The sequence below is a fragment of the Chelon labrosus genome (assembly GCF_963514085.1).
Source record: "Chelon labrosus genome assembly, chromosome: 17".
NCBI lineage: Eukaryota > Metazoa > Chordata > Actinopteri > Mugiliformes > Mugilidae > Chelon > Chelon labrosus.
This window is the reverse complement of record NC_140350.1, coordinates 13,977,324-13,999,337: the sequence shown is the minus strand read 5'-3', so window position 1 is coordinate 13,999,337 and position 22,014 is coordinate 13,977,324. Positions and strand designations below refer to the sequence as shown.

At 40.3% G+C, this 22,014-nt stretch overlaps 2 protein-coding genes across 2 annotated transcripts; one reads left to right on the top strand and one right to left on the bottom strand.

Annotated features, from left to right (window-relative positions):
• Nucleotides 1-1,006: 1,006 nt before the first annotated feature.
• Nucleotides 1,007-8,744, bottom strand: or30bu1 (odorant receptor, family 30, subfamily BU, member 1; the record flags this gene model as incomplete). Its single annotated transcript, XM_084564476.1, has 4 exons — nucleotides 1,007-1,381; nucleotides 7,569-7,872; nucleotides 7,961-8,138; nucleotides 8,522-8,744. 4 exons carry the CDS (start codon nucleotides 8,742-8,744, stop codon nucleotides 1,094-1,096), a joined length of 993 nt encoding a protein of 330 aa, XP_084420602.1. The 3' UTR covers nucleotides 1,007-1,093.
• A 9,280-nt stretch (nucleotides 8,745-18,024) lies between these two features.
• LOC311502056 (olfactory receptor 1-like) lies at nucleotides 18,025-19,046 on the top strand (the record flags this gene model as incomplete). Its single annotated transcript, XM_084564169.1, has 1 exon — nucleotides 18,025-19,046. The coding sequence occupies exon 1, from the start codon at nucleotides 18,063-18,065 to the stop codon at nucleotides 19,044-19,046; it is 984 nt and encodes a 327-aa protein (XP_084420295.1). The 5' UTR covers nucleotides 18,025-18,062.
• Nucleotides 19,047-22,014: the final 2,968 nt, after the last annotated feature.

Sequence of the window (22,014 nt, the reverse complement as noted above, 5' to 3'; positions counted from 1 at the left end):
TTTCTAATCTTTCCCCCAAAACAGTGGTGTTGTTCAGCTTGTTTTATTTATTATACAATAAATGTGTTAAATAAATTTGTTTTGTGGAAATGTCATAATTTAGCTCCTGGGAGATTTGGTTTGATAACCTTTTGGTTTTAACACTGAACATCATTAGTGTGGATTAGCTGTATTCTGCTCAAATTATTGTATCACATAATAATGGACACATCTGCTCGAAAAGGACCATCGCTATATATGCTATAGGGTTTGACACACCCTGTCTGATGTGCCTGCAACTTTGCAAGAAGATGCCCCCGTGTCCATGGCTGAGGTGCATTGAGCAAGCACCTAACACCCTAAATTGCTCCCCGGACTCTGCACAAAAGAGGCAGTAGCTCACTGCTCGGAGTGTACAAATTCTGCGTGAACAAACTTAAATAAATTATTATTATTATTATTTAATCATCTGTCTCATCCTGCAAACTCCTTTGCTGCAAGTTTATCATTAATATAACGGCCGACTGGGACCTTTCTGCGTGGAGTTTGCATGTTCTCCCTGTGTCTGCGTGGGTTTTCCCTGGGTACTCCAGCTTCCTCCCGCCGTCCAAAGGTGTGCATGTGAGTGTGAAAGGTTGTCTGTCTCTCTGTGTTAGCCCTGCGATAGACTGGCGACCTGTCCAGGGTGTACCCCGCCTCTCGCCTGATGGCACCTGGGTCAGGCTCCAGCCCAGACAAGCGGTTACAGAAGATGAATGAATATAACAGACATGTCCCCTTTGAGTCCAAAAACATCCAAACCTTGTTTGTATGACATATATTAATAGTGTGATTTGCAACGACACGAATTATAGAGGATCATGTTATTTTCGTTATGGGTGTATTCACATTTTAATCGTATGAAACAGACATTGTTAAAGGCAGAATGTATTTCTCTGTATTTCATGTTCACAAACAAGGTGACATTTGGGCAAAAGGGTTTTCACGCAGACCTGTGCTCTGATATTTCCCTTAAAACAGCCAATTAGTCTTAGATCTTTCTCATGCATATTGCCATAAAGAGTCATAAACTGCTACGCCAGCGTTTACGAACCAAAAAGCTTGGTATTACTTGTCACTTGGTGACAGCAGAAATCTGGCCATGCTTCATGGGCCTGATGCCCCTTCGTCTCTGGATCCAGCGTCTGAATATCTGCTGGATCTCCTTGGTTCTCAGACAGTAGATGAACGGGTTGATCAGTGGAGGGAAAAGACTGTAGAAGAGGGTCGTGGCTATTCGCTTGTCGGGGGTCATCTTCAGGTTGGGAAAGAAAGGCGTGAGGTAGACAAAGAAACGTGGTATGTAGTAGATAGAAATGATACAGCCCTGGGTGGCACAGGTTGAAAAGGTCTTCATTCTGCCCTGAGGACGACAGTGACTTACAATTAAAGGAATACTTGGTTTAATATGACAAATCCACAAAAATGTACGCCTTAAAGACGTAAAAAGACATTAAACTGGAGGTGTCACGTGATGCTGGCAGCGGAGATGGCAGCTTAGTTGGAGGCTCCGCAGTCGAGTAGCTTATTTTATTTAAGTGAAGGGTTACACGGTACTTCTCTCGACCTCTGAGTGACACATTTTATGTTTGAGAATTCTGAAACTACATTTGTGGAGTTACGATGCCTGGCCAGCAGCAAAAGCCCGCTACACGAAGTCAAGAGACGGCTAGCAAACCCGGCGAAGCTAGCAACGCAGCTAAAGCAGCTAACACCGCGGCTAAAAACATTTCGCCGTCGCCCCCCAAAACGGCCAACCCCCCTCCTCCTCCTCCTAATCAGATGGCCAAGGACATATCGAGCATCTATGCACTTTTAAGAGAAACATCAGAGTCTCAAGAACGCAAGCTGAACTCCATTGAGTCAGCAACTCGTGCTGTGGAGGCGAAGCTGTCCGACATTGCTACACGCCTGAACAATGTTGAGTCTCGCATAGACTTCCTTGAAGACGCACATCAAGCGCTTGTAACTAATCCCCCTGCCACTCAGTCTGAGGTGGAGATCTTGCGACAGAAGCTGGACGACCTGGAAAATAGGAGCCGGCGGAACAACCTGCGCTTTGTTGGCTTCCCGGAGGGATGCGAGGGCCCGGACACACTCGCCTTTCTACGCAAAGTTATTCCACAGATGCTGAACATTGACCTTCAGGGAGACCTCGAAATCGACCGCGCACACCGGACCCTTGCCAGACGCAGACCGGACGACCAGCCCCCGCGACCCATCGTCGCTCGCTTCCTGAGATTCCAGGACAAGGAACGGATCGCTGAAGCTGCGCGGAAGATGGGAAAGGTGCACTGGGACAAACATCACATCATGGTCTTCCCTGACTACTCCAAACTGGTCACCGAGAAACGGGCTGCTTTTAACCAATGCAAACGCCTGCTTCACGAGCGTCGGATCAAGTTCTCCGTGAGGTATCCAGCTGTGCTCTCCCTGAGGACGGCGGATGGTAGACGTGAGTTTACAGACCCCAAAAAAGCTCTGGAATTCATTCGTTCTCTGCCCCCGTGAAAGCATACTCATATTTTGCTCTTCAGTCACCTAGAACCATCCAGTTGAACTGTACACGTCTCTCATTTACATCGTTAAATACATTCTAATATGGAAGATATATCTCATTTATTATTTTAGATGGTGACATTATGGGTTCTATTATACCCATCATTTTTGGTTGTGCCCTATATACTAATTCAGATGTTATTGGTCTACTGTGGACATTCGAGTTGCTATAGCAGGGGGAACATATCATCCCCTGAGCTTATACTTTGCTTTATTTTTTTAGAATTTTTTTGTTTTATTTTGCTTTTTACTCACTCCCACCATTTCCATTAGCACTAGTGACCAATCCAGATCTGAAAAGGGCCTAATAGGGAGACGTACACTTCAGATTGACATCACTGGATGGGTAGGTATAGCTACAAACCTGTTCAGGAGTTTTGGTTATATTTTACTGTTTATTACTTACAGCCCTTACACAGTTTTGTACTGATGTGGCCCTTGCTAATTCTCAGCTACATAATTATAGCTGCGTGACTGCCTTCTTTGTGAGCTGTTAGACTGTTCAAAGTCACGGACCAAGTTTTTTGTGTGTTAGGCTTGGTGCTTTTAGTGCACCTACTGGTGACAACAGTTCATGGTCACCATGTAAGTATGTGTATGTATCTTTGTCTTTTTCTCCCATTATATGGTTTTCCTTCTTCTTTTTTCTTTTCCCCCAACTTTTTTGTTGCCCAGGATGTTTGTTGCTCAGCGATGGTGGCTTTAATGATAGGTTACATGGCCTATAAGCAGAGGTTACTAAACCTACTCCAAACTAATGATGCAGGCGGATAAAGGAAGGTCCTTGAAACTAATGACATGGAACGTGCGAGGTCTTAACCACCCTATTAAAAGGAAAAAAGTCATAACATTCATTAAATCAAAAAGATGTGATATAGCATTTCTCCAAGAGACTCACTTATTGACTCAAGAATCTAGAAAGCTTTGCAGAGATTGGGTTGGTCATGTCTCCTCCTCATGCTGGAATAGCCACAGCAGGGGAGTAACTATTCTAGTACACAAACAAATACAATTCAAATGTATTAAGGAAAGTACTGATACTGCTGGAAGAGTTTTGATGCTACTCGCCGAGATACAGGGCCATAAAGTAATTTTAGCTAATGTCTACGCTCCTAATATTGATGATCCCGCTTTCTTTGGGCAACTAGAATGCAAACTCAATGATATGGGAGATTATCCAATTTTGATGGGGGGTGATTTTAATCAGGTTATGGATAGCATATTGGATCGTAGCACCCCGTCACAGCGTCAATGCAAATCAGCCTCCATTATGCACAAAATGTGCAAAGCTTCTGGTCTAGTTGATACCTGGCGGTTATTAAACCCAACCACAAGAGATTATACTTTCTATTCCCCACGCCACAATACATTTTCCAGGATCGATTATTTCTTTGTCTCTGGCTTTGGCATCTCCTCCATAGTATCTACTTCTATCGGCAACATTTTCCTCTCGGACCATGCTCCTGTGTTTCTTTGTGTAACCCCTTTCTGCAGTACCCCCAAGTCTCCCAGATGGAGGCTCAACTCCAGCCTTCTGCTTGACCTGAATTTTAAAGAATATTTAAGGGCTCAAATTAACCTTTTTATAGAAACTAATTTGGAGTCAGCACCATCTGCTGGTGTGGCATGGGAAGCGCTCAAGGCTTTTATTAGAGGTCATATAATACAACATGCCTCTTTCAAAAAGAAATCTAACATAACAAAACAACTTGACTTGGAGAAGAAGATTCACACTGCCGAAGCTGCATTTAAGCAAAATATGACCCCCACTAATCTGACTAATCTGACCAGACTAAAATATGAACTTAATTCCATCTTGACCCAGAAGGCAGAATTCTCCCTCTTCAGAACTAGGCAAAAATACTTTGAAGAGGGGGACAAAGCAGGTAGATTGCTGGCTAGATATATTAAACAAAGAGAGGCCCAGAGCACAATAGCAGCAATTAGGACAGAAAGTGGCGCTGCTACGCGCGACCCCACAGAGATTAATATGGCATTCAGAGAGTTTTATGCAAAGCTTTACTCATCGGAAACGCAAGTCAGCCAGCAAGAGACGCATGCTTTTCTGAATTCCCTCACTCTCCCCACCTTATCAGCGAGCCAGGTAGATCTGCTTGATGCGCCAATCACTAAGGAGGAAATTGTGGATGTTATTAGTGGCCTTCCATCTAGCAAGGCGCCAGGCCCAGATGGCTTCACAGCTGAATTTTTTAAGGCGTATGCTGAGGAACTCTCCCCTCTACTTTTGCAAATGTATAGCGAGGCACTGGATAAGGGCTGCCTGCCCCCCACTCTGTCTGAGGCACTAATTTCTCTCATTCTAAAGAAGGATAAGGATCCACTAGATTGTAAAAGCTATAGACCGATCAGTTTGATTTGCTGTGACAGTAAAATTCTTGCTAAAGTTCTAGCTGTGAGGTTAGATAAGGTGATAACCAACCTGATTCACCCCGACCAAGTTGGCTTTATTCGTACTAGGAGCTCAGCTGACAACATCAGACGTTTGATTGACATCATGTGGACCTCCCAAAACTCACCCTCCCCTGCTGCCGCCCTGTCTTTGGATGCTGAAAAGGCATTTGACAGGGTGGAGTGGCAATATTTGTTCTCCACCCTGGAAGCTTTTGGTTTTGGCAGGATATTTATTAGCTGGGTCAGACTTTTATACACCAACCCTAAGGCCTCAGTGACAACAAATAGCATAATATCACAGTCCTTTGAGCTCCAGAGAGGCACTAGGCAGGGCTGCCCTTTGAGCCCTTTACTTTTTGCACTGGCGCTGGAGCCGTTAGCAGCGGCTATTCGCAAAGACCCTGACTTCCCAGGTATCCAAGTTGGCAATACTAGTCACAAACTGATGCTTTACGCGGATGATGCCTTGGTCCTGATAACAGAGCCAGAGCGCTCTCTCCCTGCTCTGCTCAAAACTATTAAACTGTTTTCTAAATTATCTGGATATAAAGTGAACTGGGCCAAATCAGAGGCTCTACCTCTGACTTCCTACTGTCCCAAGACCCTATTCCAACCTGGTGATTTCACTTGGCCCCAATCAGGTATTAGATGTTTAGGTATCCTTTTCCCCCCGTCATTGAATGAGTTGGTCCAGGTTAATTTTGAGCCCCTTCTGAACAAACTCAAGATTGATATAGAACGGTGGTCTCCACTATTACTTTCCCTCTGGGGCAAGGTCAATGTCATAAAAATGAATTGCACCCCCAAATTTAATTACCTATTACAGGCACTACCAGTGAAGATCCCTCTAAAATACTTTAAGCAATTTGATAGTCTTTGCAACAAATTCCTATGGAACAATAAGCGACCCAGATTGAACTTGAAAAAATTACAGAGGCCAGTGGACCACGGTGGACTGGGGGTTCCAAATTTGCTTTTTTATCATTATGCATTCAGTCTAAGACACTTGGTTCACTGGGCACTGCCTCCTGAAAGAGCACCCCCGTGGTTCAGTCTAGAAAGCCCTTTATGTAGTCCACTCCCCCTTATGCACTACATCACCACTAAGCTTTCATTAGAGGCACAAAGTCACCCTATTATTTCACATTTACAGTGGGTATGGAAAAGAATGGCCTTCATATTTAACTTTGACGCAAACCTCCACTCTGCAGCCTCCATATGGACTAACCCTAAACTCTGCATAGGGAAATCACCCTTTCTCTGGAAATCATGGGTCGACAGGGGAATTCTGACCCTTGATGACCTATATGCTGGGGATACACTCAAGTCGTTCTCTGATATCAAGACACAATTTCACCTGCCCCAGAATCAGTTTTGGAAGTACTTACAACTCAGACATCTGCTACTGCACACATTCGGGTCTCTTTCAACACCCCCCCCCACTGTAAGCTTCCTTACACAAATAATGAAAATTTTTGGTAGAGGCCATGAAGCTTCAGTGTATTATTCAATGGTCTTGAAATGCTCGGATAAAGGTGCATCAAGTCTTAAATCGATTTGGGAAGGAGATCTCTGTGTCTCATTCACAGACAGGGAGTGGAGTAGGATCTTACGAAACATAAAAAAGATGTCCAGGGAACTCAGAACAAGGCTTGTCCAATTCAAGATCCTGAACAGGGTCTATTGGACCCCCTCTAAGCTATATAGAGTTAAGTTGAAACAAAACCCAGACTGCTGGAGATGCCAGAGCGGGGAAGGCACCTTGATTCATATGCTGTGGAGCTGTCAAAAAATACAAGACTATTGGTTTGAGATTCATAATAATGTCACAACGATTATAGGACATGATATTCCCTTCTCCCAGAGGTTGTATATTCTGGGGGACCCATCCCAACTTGATGACATTCCTCCCCACACTGCAGAGTGGGTCCAGGTGGCACTGATGCTGGGGCGCAAACTTATTGTTTCAGAGTGGAAGGCGTCATCGCCCCCCCCTGTCAGCCTCTGGCATACTCACTTAGCCAAACTGGCTGCATTGGAAGGCCTATCATACAGACTAATAAATAGAGTGGAAGGCTTCAACTTGAAATGGGAACGGTACTTGTCCAATATGAAAGACCCTGTGCAAGATATGTGATAACCTACCCGAGTATGACACCTCGCTGAGCATGTAACACAATGCCTTTCCTGTTTGTTTGATTTTTTACCCCCCCCCCCCCCCTCCCTCCCCTCCCTCCTTTTTTTTTTTTTTTTTTTTTTTTCTTTCTCTTCTTCATTGCCATTATTATTATCATTATTATTATTATTACTCCTGACTAAATATTTATTTCATTGTATTGCGGTGCTCTGTTTTATCCTTTTTTTTTTTTTTTCTCAGACTGTTCTTGTTTTTCTTTTTTGTTGTTGTTGTTCCTTCTCTCTTTCATAACATAGCTTATTGTTTACTTTCTGTATACAAGTTACAATACTTGTCACAACACTGTTCTATAACCAACACTTTCACAAGTGTACTTGTAATGTATGATTTAAAAAACCCAATAAAATATGAATCGTAAAAAAAAAAAAGACATTAAACTCACCTGTGCACTGGCCATGCGCATTACTGAGATGATGATGCAAACGTAAGAGAGGACTATTAAGGCCAAAGGAACATAGAGGACAAACATCGCTGCAGCGAAGGCGGCGTTCAGCACGCGGCCGGGGTTCTGGCACACTAGAGCCGAGAGAGAAATGGTTTCGCAGAAGGCGTGTACGATTTGGTTGGGCCCACAAAATGGCAACAAGATCAGGTTGATGGTGCTGATACCGGGGAAGATGTGCGCCACGACCCAGCAGAGGAGAGTCATGCCTGTCATGGTTTGGTTCGTCATCACCATCGGGTATCTGAGGAGGGAAGAGAAGGGAGTAAACAGAATTAGTTTAGCCAGTCCCTGCTCAGAGGCAAGATAAATCCACTTGATTCTTTTTTTACCTGAGAGGTAAACAGATGGCCAGATATCGATCCAGGGCCATAGTCAGTAAAATCAGGGAGTTCAAGGAGCCAAAATAGTGGATCATGTGCTCTTGGAAGAGGCACGTGTGAAAGCCGATTCTGTCATCATTCCACCAGTAGCGGGCAATTAGTTTGGGTAGAGCCACGGTGGTAAAGCCTGGAGGAAGTAAAAAGAGAAAATAATGAGGCAAAGTAGATCACATGTGACAGTATACGCTATAATTTCTTAAAGTAATTCATGGAAAAACAATAAATTGAAACACACATGCAGTTTCAGGATCACATTCATTTTCAGTGCTATAATTTCAAACTTAAATGCACTGATTTGAAATAAAGGACGGAGGGATTCATATTGATCACTGTCTGAAATTACTTATTTGTTCATTCTGGCTCACCCTTTTCATTGTTTCTCACAAATTTCTAAAGCAATCAAGGTCAATGTGTATCTATCAGCTTCAAGTGTTCAAGCAATCAGCGTAAAACCTAATATTTTGGGTCCAAAGTGGAGTAGAGATGTGGCAGGTGGCACGGCGTATTCACCAGTGTCCGAGAGGGCCAGGCTGACCATGACGATGTACATGGGCTTCTGGAGGCTGTGCTCCAGAGAAAACACCACCACCAGCAGGAGGTTGCCCGCCACTGTGGTCACATAGAGGAAGAAGAAGAACCACGCCGCCAACTGAAAATACTCCGGCTGGAGGCTCGGGAAGCCCACAATCACAAACTCTGACACGCGCGTGTAGTTTTCATCCACCTGCAACATACTGAAGGCAGACAGAAGTAGATAATCCAACAGCAGTAAGAGGAACGGTTAGTAATATTGGAGCTTACCTCACCAGACGGCCTTGACAGTGTGACTACGACAAACAGCCTCCAATCAGATTTATAAAGATTTTGTGAGAGGAAGTGAAAAGTTTTTTGCAACAACTCCGTCTCCGTAGAGGAAACATGCAGCACACTCAGGTTGTCTAGGTAGCATGGCATAGATAGATAGATAGATAGATAGATAGATAGATAGTGCATCAGTACAGCAACTACAAAACAATACCAGCACAAGATATAAAGTATGATGAAGTAGAATTTGACAAAGTTTTGTTATTGATGCAGTTAATTAATACTGAACTGAACTGAGGTGAATAATAAATATATTGCACAGTCAAAATTAAAAATAAAACAGACACATTTCAGTTACGTCCTCACAAAAATTAGTTGAAGCCCCTGAGGGAAAAATGGCCTCCTCAAACTGTCCCAGCAGGACAGAGACAGTAGCCTGTCCCTTTACCATTGATTCTGATTTATTTTTATTTATTATTTTTCATGGGTGTATCAGTCTTTTTTATTTTGATTTCTTAGAAAATTTGGATTGTCTCCGTCCCTCTCTATTTTATTTATTTATTTATTTATTTTTACAGGGGCTTCAATCCTGTGGTCCCAAAAATACACACCAAGTGCAGCACAAAACTGACAGAAAAATGCAATAAAACGGCGAGAGTTGGGAAAGTTATATCAGTGAGACATTTCTACTTATTTCTCAAATAGTTTTTTCTTACATAAGGGAGTTTTTTATGGGGGTAAATGAAACTGCGTGGATTCGCCACGACAGAAAGTCGCCCTGCGGTGTGTTAGCTGTCAACGTTAAATAGCGTCGTGGACAGGATAGCTAGCCAAAAATGACAGTTGGGTAAAAGAAAACTCTGAAAAGTCGGGATATGTTCAAAATAAACAAGCCATAAAGGTGAGATGTTTGTGCAACATAAAGAATTTTCAAACGATATTAAGTTCAACAACTCTGTGCTTCTACAATTTGAGCCAACTTTGTTGATAAATATGAAATATACAAGCTAACGTTATTTCCCCTAAACGTTAACGTATAGCAAATAAGCTAGCTGTTGCTATGCTAACTTTAGCCTTAACCTGGCTAGTAGCTAACGGGGGGCTTAGCTAGGCTAACGTCTGTGTACACACTTTGGAGAATTATAGCATTTTTAATTCGCTAAATAACAAAGTTAATTTAGTTTGGTGATTGAACTACTGCTTTGGTTACATTTAGAGATTTATTGCCTCCTAAATTTATTATTTGTAGGAGTTACTGTGTCAAAAAAATTAATTACGGTTTTACACCTTATATAGTTTACCCTTTGTTTTATTTGTCTGAGCTTGCCAGACAGTATTCGACCAGGTGTATATAGGTTATCGTTTTATCCTTATTGATTTACTGTAGTTTCTCCATCGATTTTGTGTAGTTTCTGCACTTTAATCCCTTAATCAACAGAAACATAACTGGCAAGGGTCTCAATAACCTTGTAGCTTAAAAAAAACAAAACAAACAAACAAAAAAAAAGTAATAATTTCACTAGCTCTAGCTCCTCAGGAACGAATATGTCCCTGAGGAACGATCACGTGTCTTGGATAATCAAAGATGCAACTAATGGCATTAATTCTGGTTATATTGGATGCATTTACAAGATCCTGACACTAGGACACCTGTGTTTTTCATGTAAGGTGCATCTTAACACTGCAAACAACAAACAAAACAAGAGAAACAAAAACAGATATTTGATTATCTCACGGTATCATACTGTACTATACAGCTTGTGAGTTTCAATAACATACTGTATTTTTTAAATTACCTCAAGGGGCAATACCAAAGATGATCCTTAGCATGCTCCAACTGAACAAAAGTGTAAGCTCACATGCTAATATCTGCATGCTGATGGTCATTTTGGAAAGGGTTTATTTCTTAATAAGATTTGAAGGCTTATCCAAAAACAAATCTGAAACAAATGCAACTGGACTTTCACCATCCAAGTGGCTTCTTCAGTTTTAAATGACTGGTGGTGAGTTTGGGTTTTTAATTAGGAACATCTGTGGTTGGTGCGCATTAGTGGCACAATACTCACTAGCATTTAGAGGATGTTGTCCAGATTAACCTGGTTTTCCACAATTAGTGGTACTCTAATGAGCCATTAATGGCTAGGAACTCCCGACTTAAGGTGTGAATGGGTCTGTAACGTTTTGGGGATAGACTTTAAGACCATGTTGTAAGAGGCTGAAGAGGGGTCTTCGAGTTTTACATGGTTGGCTTACTTTTGCTTGTGGTGAAACGCCTTTAAGGAAACTCAGAAAGTTCAGTTGCCCTGTTTTTTTGGATATATCATGACCTAAATGACTGAGAATATACACAGACATGTGCAGGCTTGTTTGCCATGTGGCCGTTGATCGACAGCTGTGGTTGACAGGTGGCACGACTGCTGCACTACACAGCTCCAAAACCGTTACAGAATAAACAGATTTTTCCAACTGTTTTCTAAAATATGAGCCGCAACTTTATAAGCTGGGGTCTATGCATCTGTCAACTTGTTATGGTATACTTCTGACCCCTTTTGAGCAAATTTTAACAGCATGGGTTTGACTTAGGGTGAATCTTAAGGTTACTTTATAGTTCCGTGTCTCGTTCAAGATAATAAATGTGGATCAACAGTAACTTTCACTGAAATCACTGCCGCACAGAAGATAGAGATGACGTCTGAGTAGACAGTGTCCGGTGCTTGTCTGGCCGCTGAGTCAAGACATTTCTGGGGAGGTGCACATCAGTTTATGGCGTAGTGTCCATAGCCGTCAACGTGATGCTGAACTACAAATTCCGCCTTTCTCTGAAGTATGTTTATATATTACATACAAAATATATTATTTTTAGGCCTCAACAAAAGACACAAACTAGTGTTTTGTTTTTGTCTCCTTATAGTGGACAGTGTTCATGTTGGAGCGCTACGTCTGTGGGAACACAGTCAAGAAGTGGATTGATGACTGTGATGAAAGACCTGAAGCAAATATGCGCAGTGAGTACAAACTTACGTCTTTGGAAATGGCCTGTCCTCTACGCTATGTGACAAATTTAAAGAGATTTATGTATAAAACAAAGGTTCGGTTGCTTAAATTTAAAATTAACTTCAAACTGGGTCAACTGTTGGCTCCATATTAAAAAAAAACTAATGCAAGGAAGATGTTATGCAAACTAATCTTTTTTTAATTGTTCCACATTGACTAATTATACAACTGGGGATAATTTCACCCAGTTTCAGATTGATTCGTTTCCCAGAGTGTGAACAATTAGATAACCAACAGAATTTTCACCCTTTTGGTGAAGATTTCTGTGGGTGGAGTCATCTAGTTTGAATAAATCTTTATTGGAATTGTCAAAAGAGCAACTGGACAAAGGTCCCACATTTGCCCTCGGAGTGAGGACCCACACTGTGACCGTCCGATCAGTCTACTGTCTGCTCGGAGCACAAATGTTTATGATGTATAGCAAGGAAGATAAAGTGTGACTTAACATACAAGATTAAGCTAAACATAAACACTGAGTTCATATAAACAGCACTAGCTTCAGGTAGGAAACTGGAGGAGATAGTTGAGGACCATACTGGCAAAGAAAATATAATTAACAAACTTGAGAAGCACAACACACAGGTGGTTTTAAAAACAAAAGTTAAAAAACTGTAGTTTATATTTAATTTCTACCTTTTGTTAGAGCATTTTTAACAATAAAACATACAAACAGGCCAAGGGGCATCGCAGAGAGCAGTCCAACTTTCTTTTAACAGCATTTTATTTTTGAGCTTGATGTCTTTAGCTGCAAAGTGTTCTTGTTCCAAAAGTCCAGGACCTACATTTAAATGCTTACAGGAGACACTTGAGTATTGCCTTGTAAAGAAGGACAAAAACAAAATAGTATTTACGGCTAAATAAATGACCAGAAATGTCCTAGCTGACATTACGCCGTGTAAGGCCTAGAAAAACAAAAGTTCCTGAACAATAATAAGTTACAACATCTGCGTGATAAATATTTGTGCCAGTGTTTGTCTTTATGGGAAGTCGGCGGGGTGTGTGATCCTCTCAGGATCAATTAGTCAGTTTGGTCACAGCAGGTTCGAGCATGACTGTTGTCCTCTGAGAAACCGCTTAGCAGGAAGAGAAAAACAGCTTGGTGTCTCCAGAGGGCAAGTGAGAATGTACAGTTGTATTGTGGAGGGATTCCCCAGAGGAGTTCACAGGCCTGTTTGTGATGGAGGGAAGTAAGAGTAACTCTTAAGTTAACTCTGTGTGTTATGTTGATTGTTTCAGACTCTTAATTTGTCAACATATTCATGCAACTTTGGTCTAGATTATTGCTTATACCAAATACCACTACTACTTTTACTTTGAGCATGACTACTACAACTATTACTGCAAACACGGCCAACAGTAACACTGAAATTACTTCATTTACTATTAGGATGATTACCACTCCTAACACATACATTGCATTTTCAGCTAATGCTGATACTGTGGCTGCAACAAGTAACATGTAAAGATGATGTTTGTTGAACACAAGAGCAGAAATTAAAGGTTTCATGGAAGAAAACTAATTAGCTGAAACATGAATGAAGAATCATTAGTTTCACTCATATTGTATTTGATATAAACACCATGTTTTGGGGAAATCATAAAAATGTTCATAAGGTTGATTCCCAACACATGCTGCAAAGTAGTGTGATAAACTGTTCCAGGCCCGAGGCAAGGGTTTCATCCTGTCATTTTGATGTTTATTTTTAGAGGCCATCTCCCTCTGTGGGATCTAAACACCTGTAATATACCCAAGGAGCTAATTTCATTTATTTGGCAACAATAGCTTAATAGTAAATCCCCAGTTTGAGACGAGATGAGTTTAGAGGCCCTGGAGCTTTAATAGTCTCTTGAGTATGGTCTGATATTGTTTTAGGCAGAGCTCTCCAAGCCGCACGGAATTAATAAGAATTATTCATTTATTCATTAATTTTCTCTTTTTCTTGAAATGTTGACTGAGAGCAAAGTTAGCATGATATTTAGAGGCATTACAGCCACATTAATGGGAAATATATTAGATTGCAATACATCTGAAATATCCTTTAGAGGCTCATGAGCACAGAGAGACAACTGAACCATTGTTTCATTCTGAAAACAAAGACCGCAACAAAAACTTAAACAGAAAGTGTATAAAAAAAAATTGTTTGAAGCCAGTAAACGATGAAGGCAAGAACTACAAAAAGAATGTCACTACTTTTTGTCACTTTTCTAAGTTTGCCACCATTTTATTTTTTTTAGTTTCTCTGCTGAATTCTTTTTTTTCTCATGGATTCTACTGGTTTGGAAAAAATATGTGTAAGTGGGTGTTGCAGGGCTGTGTAACCATTTCAAACACATACAGTCAGTGTCCAGGAAGTGGTGTAACCCTATCTTACGCTTGATCTCTACAGTATATCACTGAGAATAAGCAGTGATATACGATCAAGGTAATCCCATTTATCAAGGTAATCACATATGCAGATGGCCAGCAGGATCAGGGTTATTGATCATTTATCAAGTAACTCTGTTGGTACTGGTACTCCATAAATCTACCTTGGGCTGCATGTTAAAATACTGGTGTCAATTGTGAGAGGGTGTCTGTTAACAGGTTTTACTAACTCCCACTGCCCACTATTACCCAATGGCTACAAAATAAGGCTATCAATAGCAATTAAACTGAATTAAACACAAAGTGTTATTTATTAAAATATAACAACGTATCAGTGATTAACAATAATCTCTCTCAATTATTTTCAACAAATACAGAAACCCTAACCCAAGGAATGTTAAATTAGAATGCATTTGTTTTTATTAGTGTACCTAATGAACTGGCAAGTGAGTGTATGATATAATAGTCAGCTAATAGTACCTGGTTTTACGTCCTTAAAAGGCTTACCTAGTTTAATTTAATTTATTGCACTAAAAAGCCACATGCATTTAAGCAATTAAACTGGAAGGAACAGTTTCTTGTTTGATAGAAAAATGAAAAAATGAAAGAAAATGCCCAGCAGCGGTTCTTGGTTTATCGATGTGGAAATTCATGGTTGGAATTTGTTGTTTAGTCGTGACACCATGCCAGTATAAAATAATTCATGAATTTTGGTACTCCTTCATAAACTTTGCTGAAATTTCATGTTACATATTAACAGAAAATGCAAGTTTTCCTGTTAAATCAAAAATAAATTTGCTCAAAAGACCTTAGACTAACATTGTCAAGACAAGATTTACATTCTTGTAGAAATTATCCAGGTCATGAAAAGTTTCTAACTTCAAAAGTAAATGTTATTCTTTCTGTATTACAACCTCACACAACCCCATTTCTCCCTTGACTGTCCCCCTGTAGTTAGGGACAAAGTGTTTACCTAACTGTTCAGGATGTGTCATCATCCAGAAGAGCAGTGACAACAAACACCTCATTAACAGCCTCATTAGGCAGAGTTCTTCCAGCTTTCAACAAGGGAGTAAAGAATATCGCAGTTGTGAACTGAAGTTAGTTCATGTTAACTTTAAAGAAGTTGTGGATGTAGGAAAAATCTTTTTTTTAATAGATGTATCATATATGTATTTCTTAAACTCATATATATGGTATATCACACAGATTCTGAGATACAGGTAACCCAGTATTTCATGACGCTGTTTCAACTGGGACGGATGATGTTTATCATAATGTAGGATGTTTTACACAGTTTATTGGCAATAAAAAAAATATTGTTATCGGTCTATTTTGCTAATGAGACCTAGGCTTACCTTCTTATAGTTGAGCTCTGTCTACATATAAAATGGTTTGCTCATTGCCCATCTCTTTGTATCAGACAGTTGCTCGCCACCAGGATTTATCTAGGAAAATAGGTACGAGCCTCCTATTGGATAATTACTGCATGGACGATTATCTTTCAGCTGGCAACAAGTTATTTAACCCCAACTGATGGAATGAGTAGCTTCTTCATTTTTTAAACAACCATGTTGAAAGACACATCCTGTGGTCGTAGAACCATTTTGAGAAGGGTCAAAGCATTGGCATGCATCAAGCAGCGAAAACATTTAAGGAGATTGTAGGAACTACTAAAATTGGGTTAAGAACTGTCCAACGCATAGGATAGTGGGGAACCATCGTCTTCGAGGAAGAAATCTGGTCAAAAAAAAAATCCACTTAAATGTTTGGTGAAAACAACAGTAGATCTCAGGACTATGTTTAATAGTGAAAGTAAGAGCATTCCACACGTACAACGTGAAGGGAACACAAGGGATTGGGATTGAACAGCTGTGTAGCCTTAAGAAAACCAGTGAGGCTAACCGGGAAAAAGGCTTCAGTTTCATAGGGAGCATAAAGATTGGACTCTGGAGCAATGGAAGAAGGTCATGTGGTCTGATGAGTCCAGATTTACCCTGTTCCAGACTGATGGGGGCATCAGGGTAAGAAGAGAGGCGGATGAAGTGATGCACCCATCATGCCTAGTGTCTACTGTACAAGCCTGTGGGGGCAGTGCTATGATCTGGGGTTGCTGCAGTTGCTCAGGTCTAGGTTCAGCAACATGTGTCCAATGAATGAGGTCAGCTGACTACCTGAATATACTGAATGACCAGGTTATTCCAGCAATGGATTTTTTCTTCCATCTGTATTTCCATTCTTCAATACAAGATTTTGGTGAAAAATGAATGTAAGACTGGATGGAAATAAATCTTGTGACAGCTTATCGAAACAATGCCACAGCCTGCAAACTTGATGCTTTTCGGCGACAATTGCCGTTTTCTTGGTGAATTGGGTCGTTCACGTGAATCGCTTAGAACCGGAGAGTTTTTTTTCGGGGGGTGGGGGTCCTGGGGCTGGCCTTCATCTGCATGCCATGCGGGCTAGAATTGTGAAAACATTATTGGATCATTCTTATAATTGACATTTCTCTGGGCCAATCGGAATCTTAGCACTTGCTCCTGTATTTTTAGGACCGAGTCAACGCCGAGTACTGCACGAACGTAGACCTTGCATAAAGTTAGCCTATGCTTCGAGCTAAATGGCTAATGTTAGCTAGCAAGACAAGCGAAGGTTGTAACCTCAACGTTAGTAATGTTAGCTAGGCTTATTGTTAGCCGGGAACTCGGCCCTGAGTTCCGCGATATACGGCTACTACTCGAATTCTGAGCTAACCTGAATATTCATTATGGATGTTGTCGTGTGCGTCGGGCACATAAAAGGTTGCACTTATTATATTGGTATTTTATCGTATTTGACTGTAGATAGATTTATGAGTGAAGTTACCAACACAATAGATTGGCCGTAACACACTCACCCATTTTAGAATCACATTCCCTCTCTCTGTCTCTCTCTCTCGCTTTCTCACAAACACACATACATACACAGGGAGAGAATGTTAACTTGTGTCTTTATTATTTTGTCAGAATGCACCAGAATGCTTCGTTTGTATGTGAAAATCACAAAAAATTCACCAGCCGCCACTGATCATGAGTTATAGTAATACTAACCCACTCTATTTCTCTCTTTCTTCCCGTCTTAACCTCAAGGATGTTTTGACATTGATTTAGTTAAGTCACGCTGAGAAATGTGTCATCTGCACACTGCAGACAGTGTATATGTCCCACCCCAAACATTTTGGATGGAGCTACCACTTCTTGCCGTCACCGCTCTCTACTTGAAAAGGTAGTTTGCATGTTCTCCCTCTTCTCTCAGGGTACTCCGGCTTCCTCCCACCATCCAAAGACATGCTCATTATAAATTGGCCGTAGGTGTGCGTGTGAATGGTTGTCTGTCTCTCTGTGTTGGCCCTGCGATGGACTGGCGATCTGTCCAGGGTGTACCCCCGCCTCTCGCCCGATGACAGCTGGGATAGGCTCCAACAGACCCCCGTGACCCGTAACAGGAATAAGCGGGTACAGAAGATGAATGAATGAATGAACTACTGGCAGGTGCAGTGTTGGTCCATTCAGTAATACCAGTGATATGAAAAAAATTTCCTGTAAAACAAAACTTTACTGGAGAATCTTATGTATAAACATATAATAGTTTCATCGGGTTGATTTCTTTAATATGATAGTTGTATGATGAATACACTCAAGGGATTAGACTAATGACTAATGAGGTCTGCTAAACACTTAAAGCTCAAAAGAATTGATCTCGGTCTACTCAACAGAATGCAGCGCTGATGTGCAGTTGTGCAGTCGTGCAACACTGCTTGGACTGTAAAGGCTTGGTAAAAATATTACAATGGACTTTTTTAACTCTGCACTTGGAAAAAATATCACTTTTGTGCGTCCTGAATATTTCATAATAACTGGATTTGTTGGGATACCTAATGTCAAGTATTACTATGTCTTTCTGTTTTTTGTCTATATTGTTTCAGTGTTGGGAAATGCAGCTGTCATGGCCCTAATATTCTTGGATCATAAACTGAGAACTCCAAAATATATTGCAGTATTTAATCTAGCATTTGTGGACCTGTTGGGTAACTCTGTTCTGGTGCCAAAGGTTCTCGACATCTTTCTGTTTAATCACCCCTTCATCCCCTACAACGACTGCTTGACTTTCTTCTTTTTCTCCTACGTTTGTCTTTCAATGCAGTCTCTCAACCTGGTTGCACTCTCCTATGACAGATTGATAGCTATCATCTTCCCACTGCACTATCAAGTGAAGGTGACCCACAGGTTCATGTTGACTTTGATTGCTTCTTTCTGGGCCTTTGTCATTACTGCTACACTCATTGCAGTTGGCCTTCTTACAAGACTCTCCTTCTGTAAATCTGTGGTAATTAACAGCTATTTCTGTGACCATGGCCAGATATATCGGCTTGCGTGCAATGACAAGACACCCAACCTAGTCAATGGTCAGGTATCGGTATTTCTCATTCTTTGGGTTCCAATGGTATTCATCTTCCTGAGTTATTCATATATTGTCTATGCATTATCTAAAGTAGCCACAGTTCATGAAAGAGTGAAGGCCTTTAAAACATGCACAGCTCATCTTTCATTAGTGGCAATCTATTTCATCCCAATAATAATCACTTTTACTATGACTGAAAATATACCTCCAAATGCCAGGATCATAAACCTGTCTCTGACCTCTGTCTTTCCTCCCATGTTAAATCCAATTATTTATGTTCTGCAGACACACGAAATCAAAGTTTCACTGAAGAAAATATTAAAAACCAGGATGCAATCCAAAATTACAGCAAAACAAAAAATAATAATGTGACCAACTTTGAATGTTTTATTTAGGAATGGCTTCAGAAATCGTCAATTCTGTGTAGGAGACCTTTATGTTTTTTCTGAGTGTACTGGATATTTGAATTTGAATATTTTGTATAATGAGCAAAGCAAAACTTCCCAAATGTTCTGACAATGTTTTCCAAATGCAACCCCTTCTAACTTATTGGTGTGTAATTACAGCTTGCTTTGCTGTTTTTATTTATTTTTATTGTAGTTGTCTGTTAGTCATTAATGGAGCACATATTAAAATAAAAAATCCTTTGTTGTAAGTTTCACAAGGAGTTGTTTTATATTTATACTGTTAAACTAGAATGGGATGTAATGATATAAAGTGTTTTAGTTACCTTATACTGATAAGATTTAGCATCAAAAATTAAAAAATTAAGAGACCTAACAGAAAATGCCCCTCGATAGGATCAGACCGAGACTATATAGTAAAAATTCTACCTGTGATATAACTTATATGTTCAGGTTAACTCAGAAACGTAATAATTTCTGTTCTCATGTTGACCAACACTGAAAGTTTCACAGCATCATCTGTTATTGTTTAATGGGTCTAAAAGCTGGTAGAAATCTGTCTTATACACCACTCTTATTAATAGTAGTCAGAGACTGCCTGTTAGGTAACTCTGCTCTGGTGCCAAAGGTGGTGACATCTTTCTGTTTAATCACAGCTTTCCTCTGATGACTGCTCAGCCTTTTCTTTGCTCCACCATCCTTACTATGTGAGCTCTAAATATGGCTGCACTCTCCAATGACAGACTGATAGCTATGCTCTTCCCCCTACACTATCAAGTGAAGCTGACCCACAGGTTCATATTGACTTTGATTACCTCTTTCCGTGCCTTTGTCATTACTGTTGTACTCAATGCAGTTGACTTTCTTACAAGACTCTCCTTCTGTAAATCTGTGGTTATTAAAAACTATACCTGCAATGACAATACACCCAACTTCCCTAATCGTGTCTTGTTGTATATGTACTGGCTTGATTCCCATCCTATGCTGCAAAGTAGTGTGATAAACTGTTTCCTGCAGGCCTGAGGCAAGGGTTTCATCCTGTCATTTGATGATTATTTTTAGAGGCCATCTCCCTCTGTGAAATATAAACACCTGTAATATACACAAGGACATAATTTAAGTAATTTGGCAACAATAGCTTAATAGTAAATCCCTAGTTTGATATTAGATAAGTTTAGAGGCCCTGGAGCTTTAATAGTCACTTGAGTAGGGTCTGATATTGTTTTAGGTAGGGATGCTCGATATTGGCTTTTCTGCCGATATCCGATATTCCGATATTGTCCAACTCTTAATTTCCGATACCGATATCACCCGATACCGATATATGCAGTCTTTTTACACCAAAATTGTTAGGTAACGACATAACATATCACCTATTTTGGAATTAACACATTATGCCTAATTTTATTGTGATGCCCCACTGGATGCATACATAAATGCAACATGGCTTTTCAAATGTACTGTCTGTGCAAAATAAGTTATTGAAAAAAGTGCCACAAAAGTGCCATTCATTTATTTTTTTGTGTTTTTAGAGAGAAAATGTTGCCTCAAACAACACTACAGACAATATCAAAACAAGGAAGATGCATATCTTCAGTCCAGATGAGTAAACAAACATAGTCCTCTTTTTCCAGGTTCAATGACTGAGTAACTGGCCATAACTTGGTAAATAATACAATCATTAAATTATAAACTGGGCTCAATCTGCCCTGCTCTTTCGTATGAGTAACAAAATAGTGTAAATAAAAACAAGAAAGGCACAAGAATGTTAAAAAAAATTTAACATTTGCTGCACAAATGTAGCATATAACTCCGCATGATTCTTCCTGAGGTGGGTGATCAAATTTGATGTATTAAAGGAAGACGCCTTGTTTCCTCCTCTCATAACCAACGCTTTGTAGTCATTGCAAATCGCAAATTTACTGTTAGTAGGTGACACTTGGAAATACTTCCAAACCACGGACATCTCATGCACCGGGCGAGCAAGCTTGTTAGCCACGGTTAGCAACCTACGAGTCTAGCGTGTTGTTGTTGTTATACATCATCAAGCACGCGCCTGTAAACGTCCCATGCTGCGTTCATGCAGACTCGGAAATGCTGAAGCCTACGGAACAAACATCGGTTATAAAAACCCGATACCGATAATTCCCGATATTACATTTTTAACTCAATATTGGCCGATAATATCGGAGGGCCGATATTATCGGACATCCCTAGTTTTAGGCAGTGCTCACCAAACCACATGGAATTAATAAGAATTATTCATTTATTAGTCAATTTTCTGTAACCGCTTGTACTTGAGATGGTCGCGGGGGGAGCCTATCACAGCTGTCATTGGGCAAGAGGCGGGGGTAAAAAGGAATTATGAATCTGTGAATTCAATATGTTCTTCTTCAGCGTTGGGTTTAGTCAACCTCTTTTTCTTGAAATATTGACTGGATGCATGATATTTAGAGCCATTATAGCCACATTAATGGGAAATATACTAGGTTGCAATACATCTGACATATCCTTTAAAGGCTCATGAGCACGAAAAGACAACTGAACCATTATTTTCTATGTGATGACATTTGTTTCATTGTGAAACTAAGATTGCAACAAAACACTTTAAGAGAAGAAGAGAAAGTGTATAAAAAATGGTTCAAAGCCAGTAAATGGAGACTCCAGGATGAAAATGTAGTTAAATTAACAATTATCTCTCTGTTTTTTTTTTAAACAAATACAGAAACCCTAACCCTAGTCAGCCAATAGTACCTGGTTTTACGTCCTTAAAAGGCTTAACTAGTTCAATAGATTTCAAAGGAAACCATCTTATGTTGCTCATTACTGCTTCTGATGAACAAGCACTTTTTTGACATTATCGCACTTAAAAGCCACATGCTTTTATGTAATGAAATTGGAAGGAACAGTTTCTTGGTTGATAGAAGAATTATAAC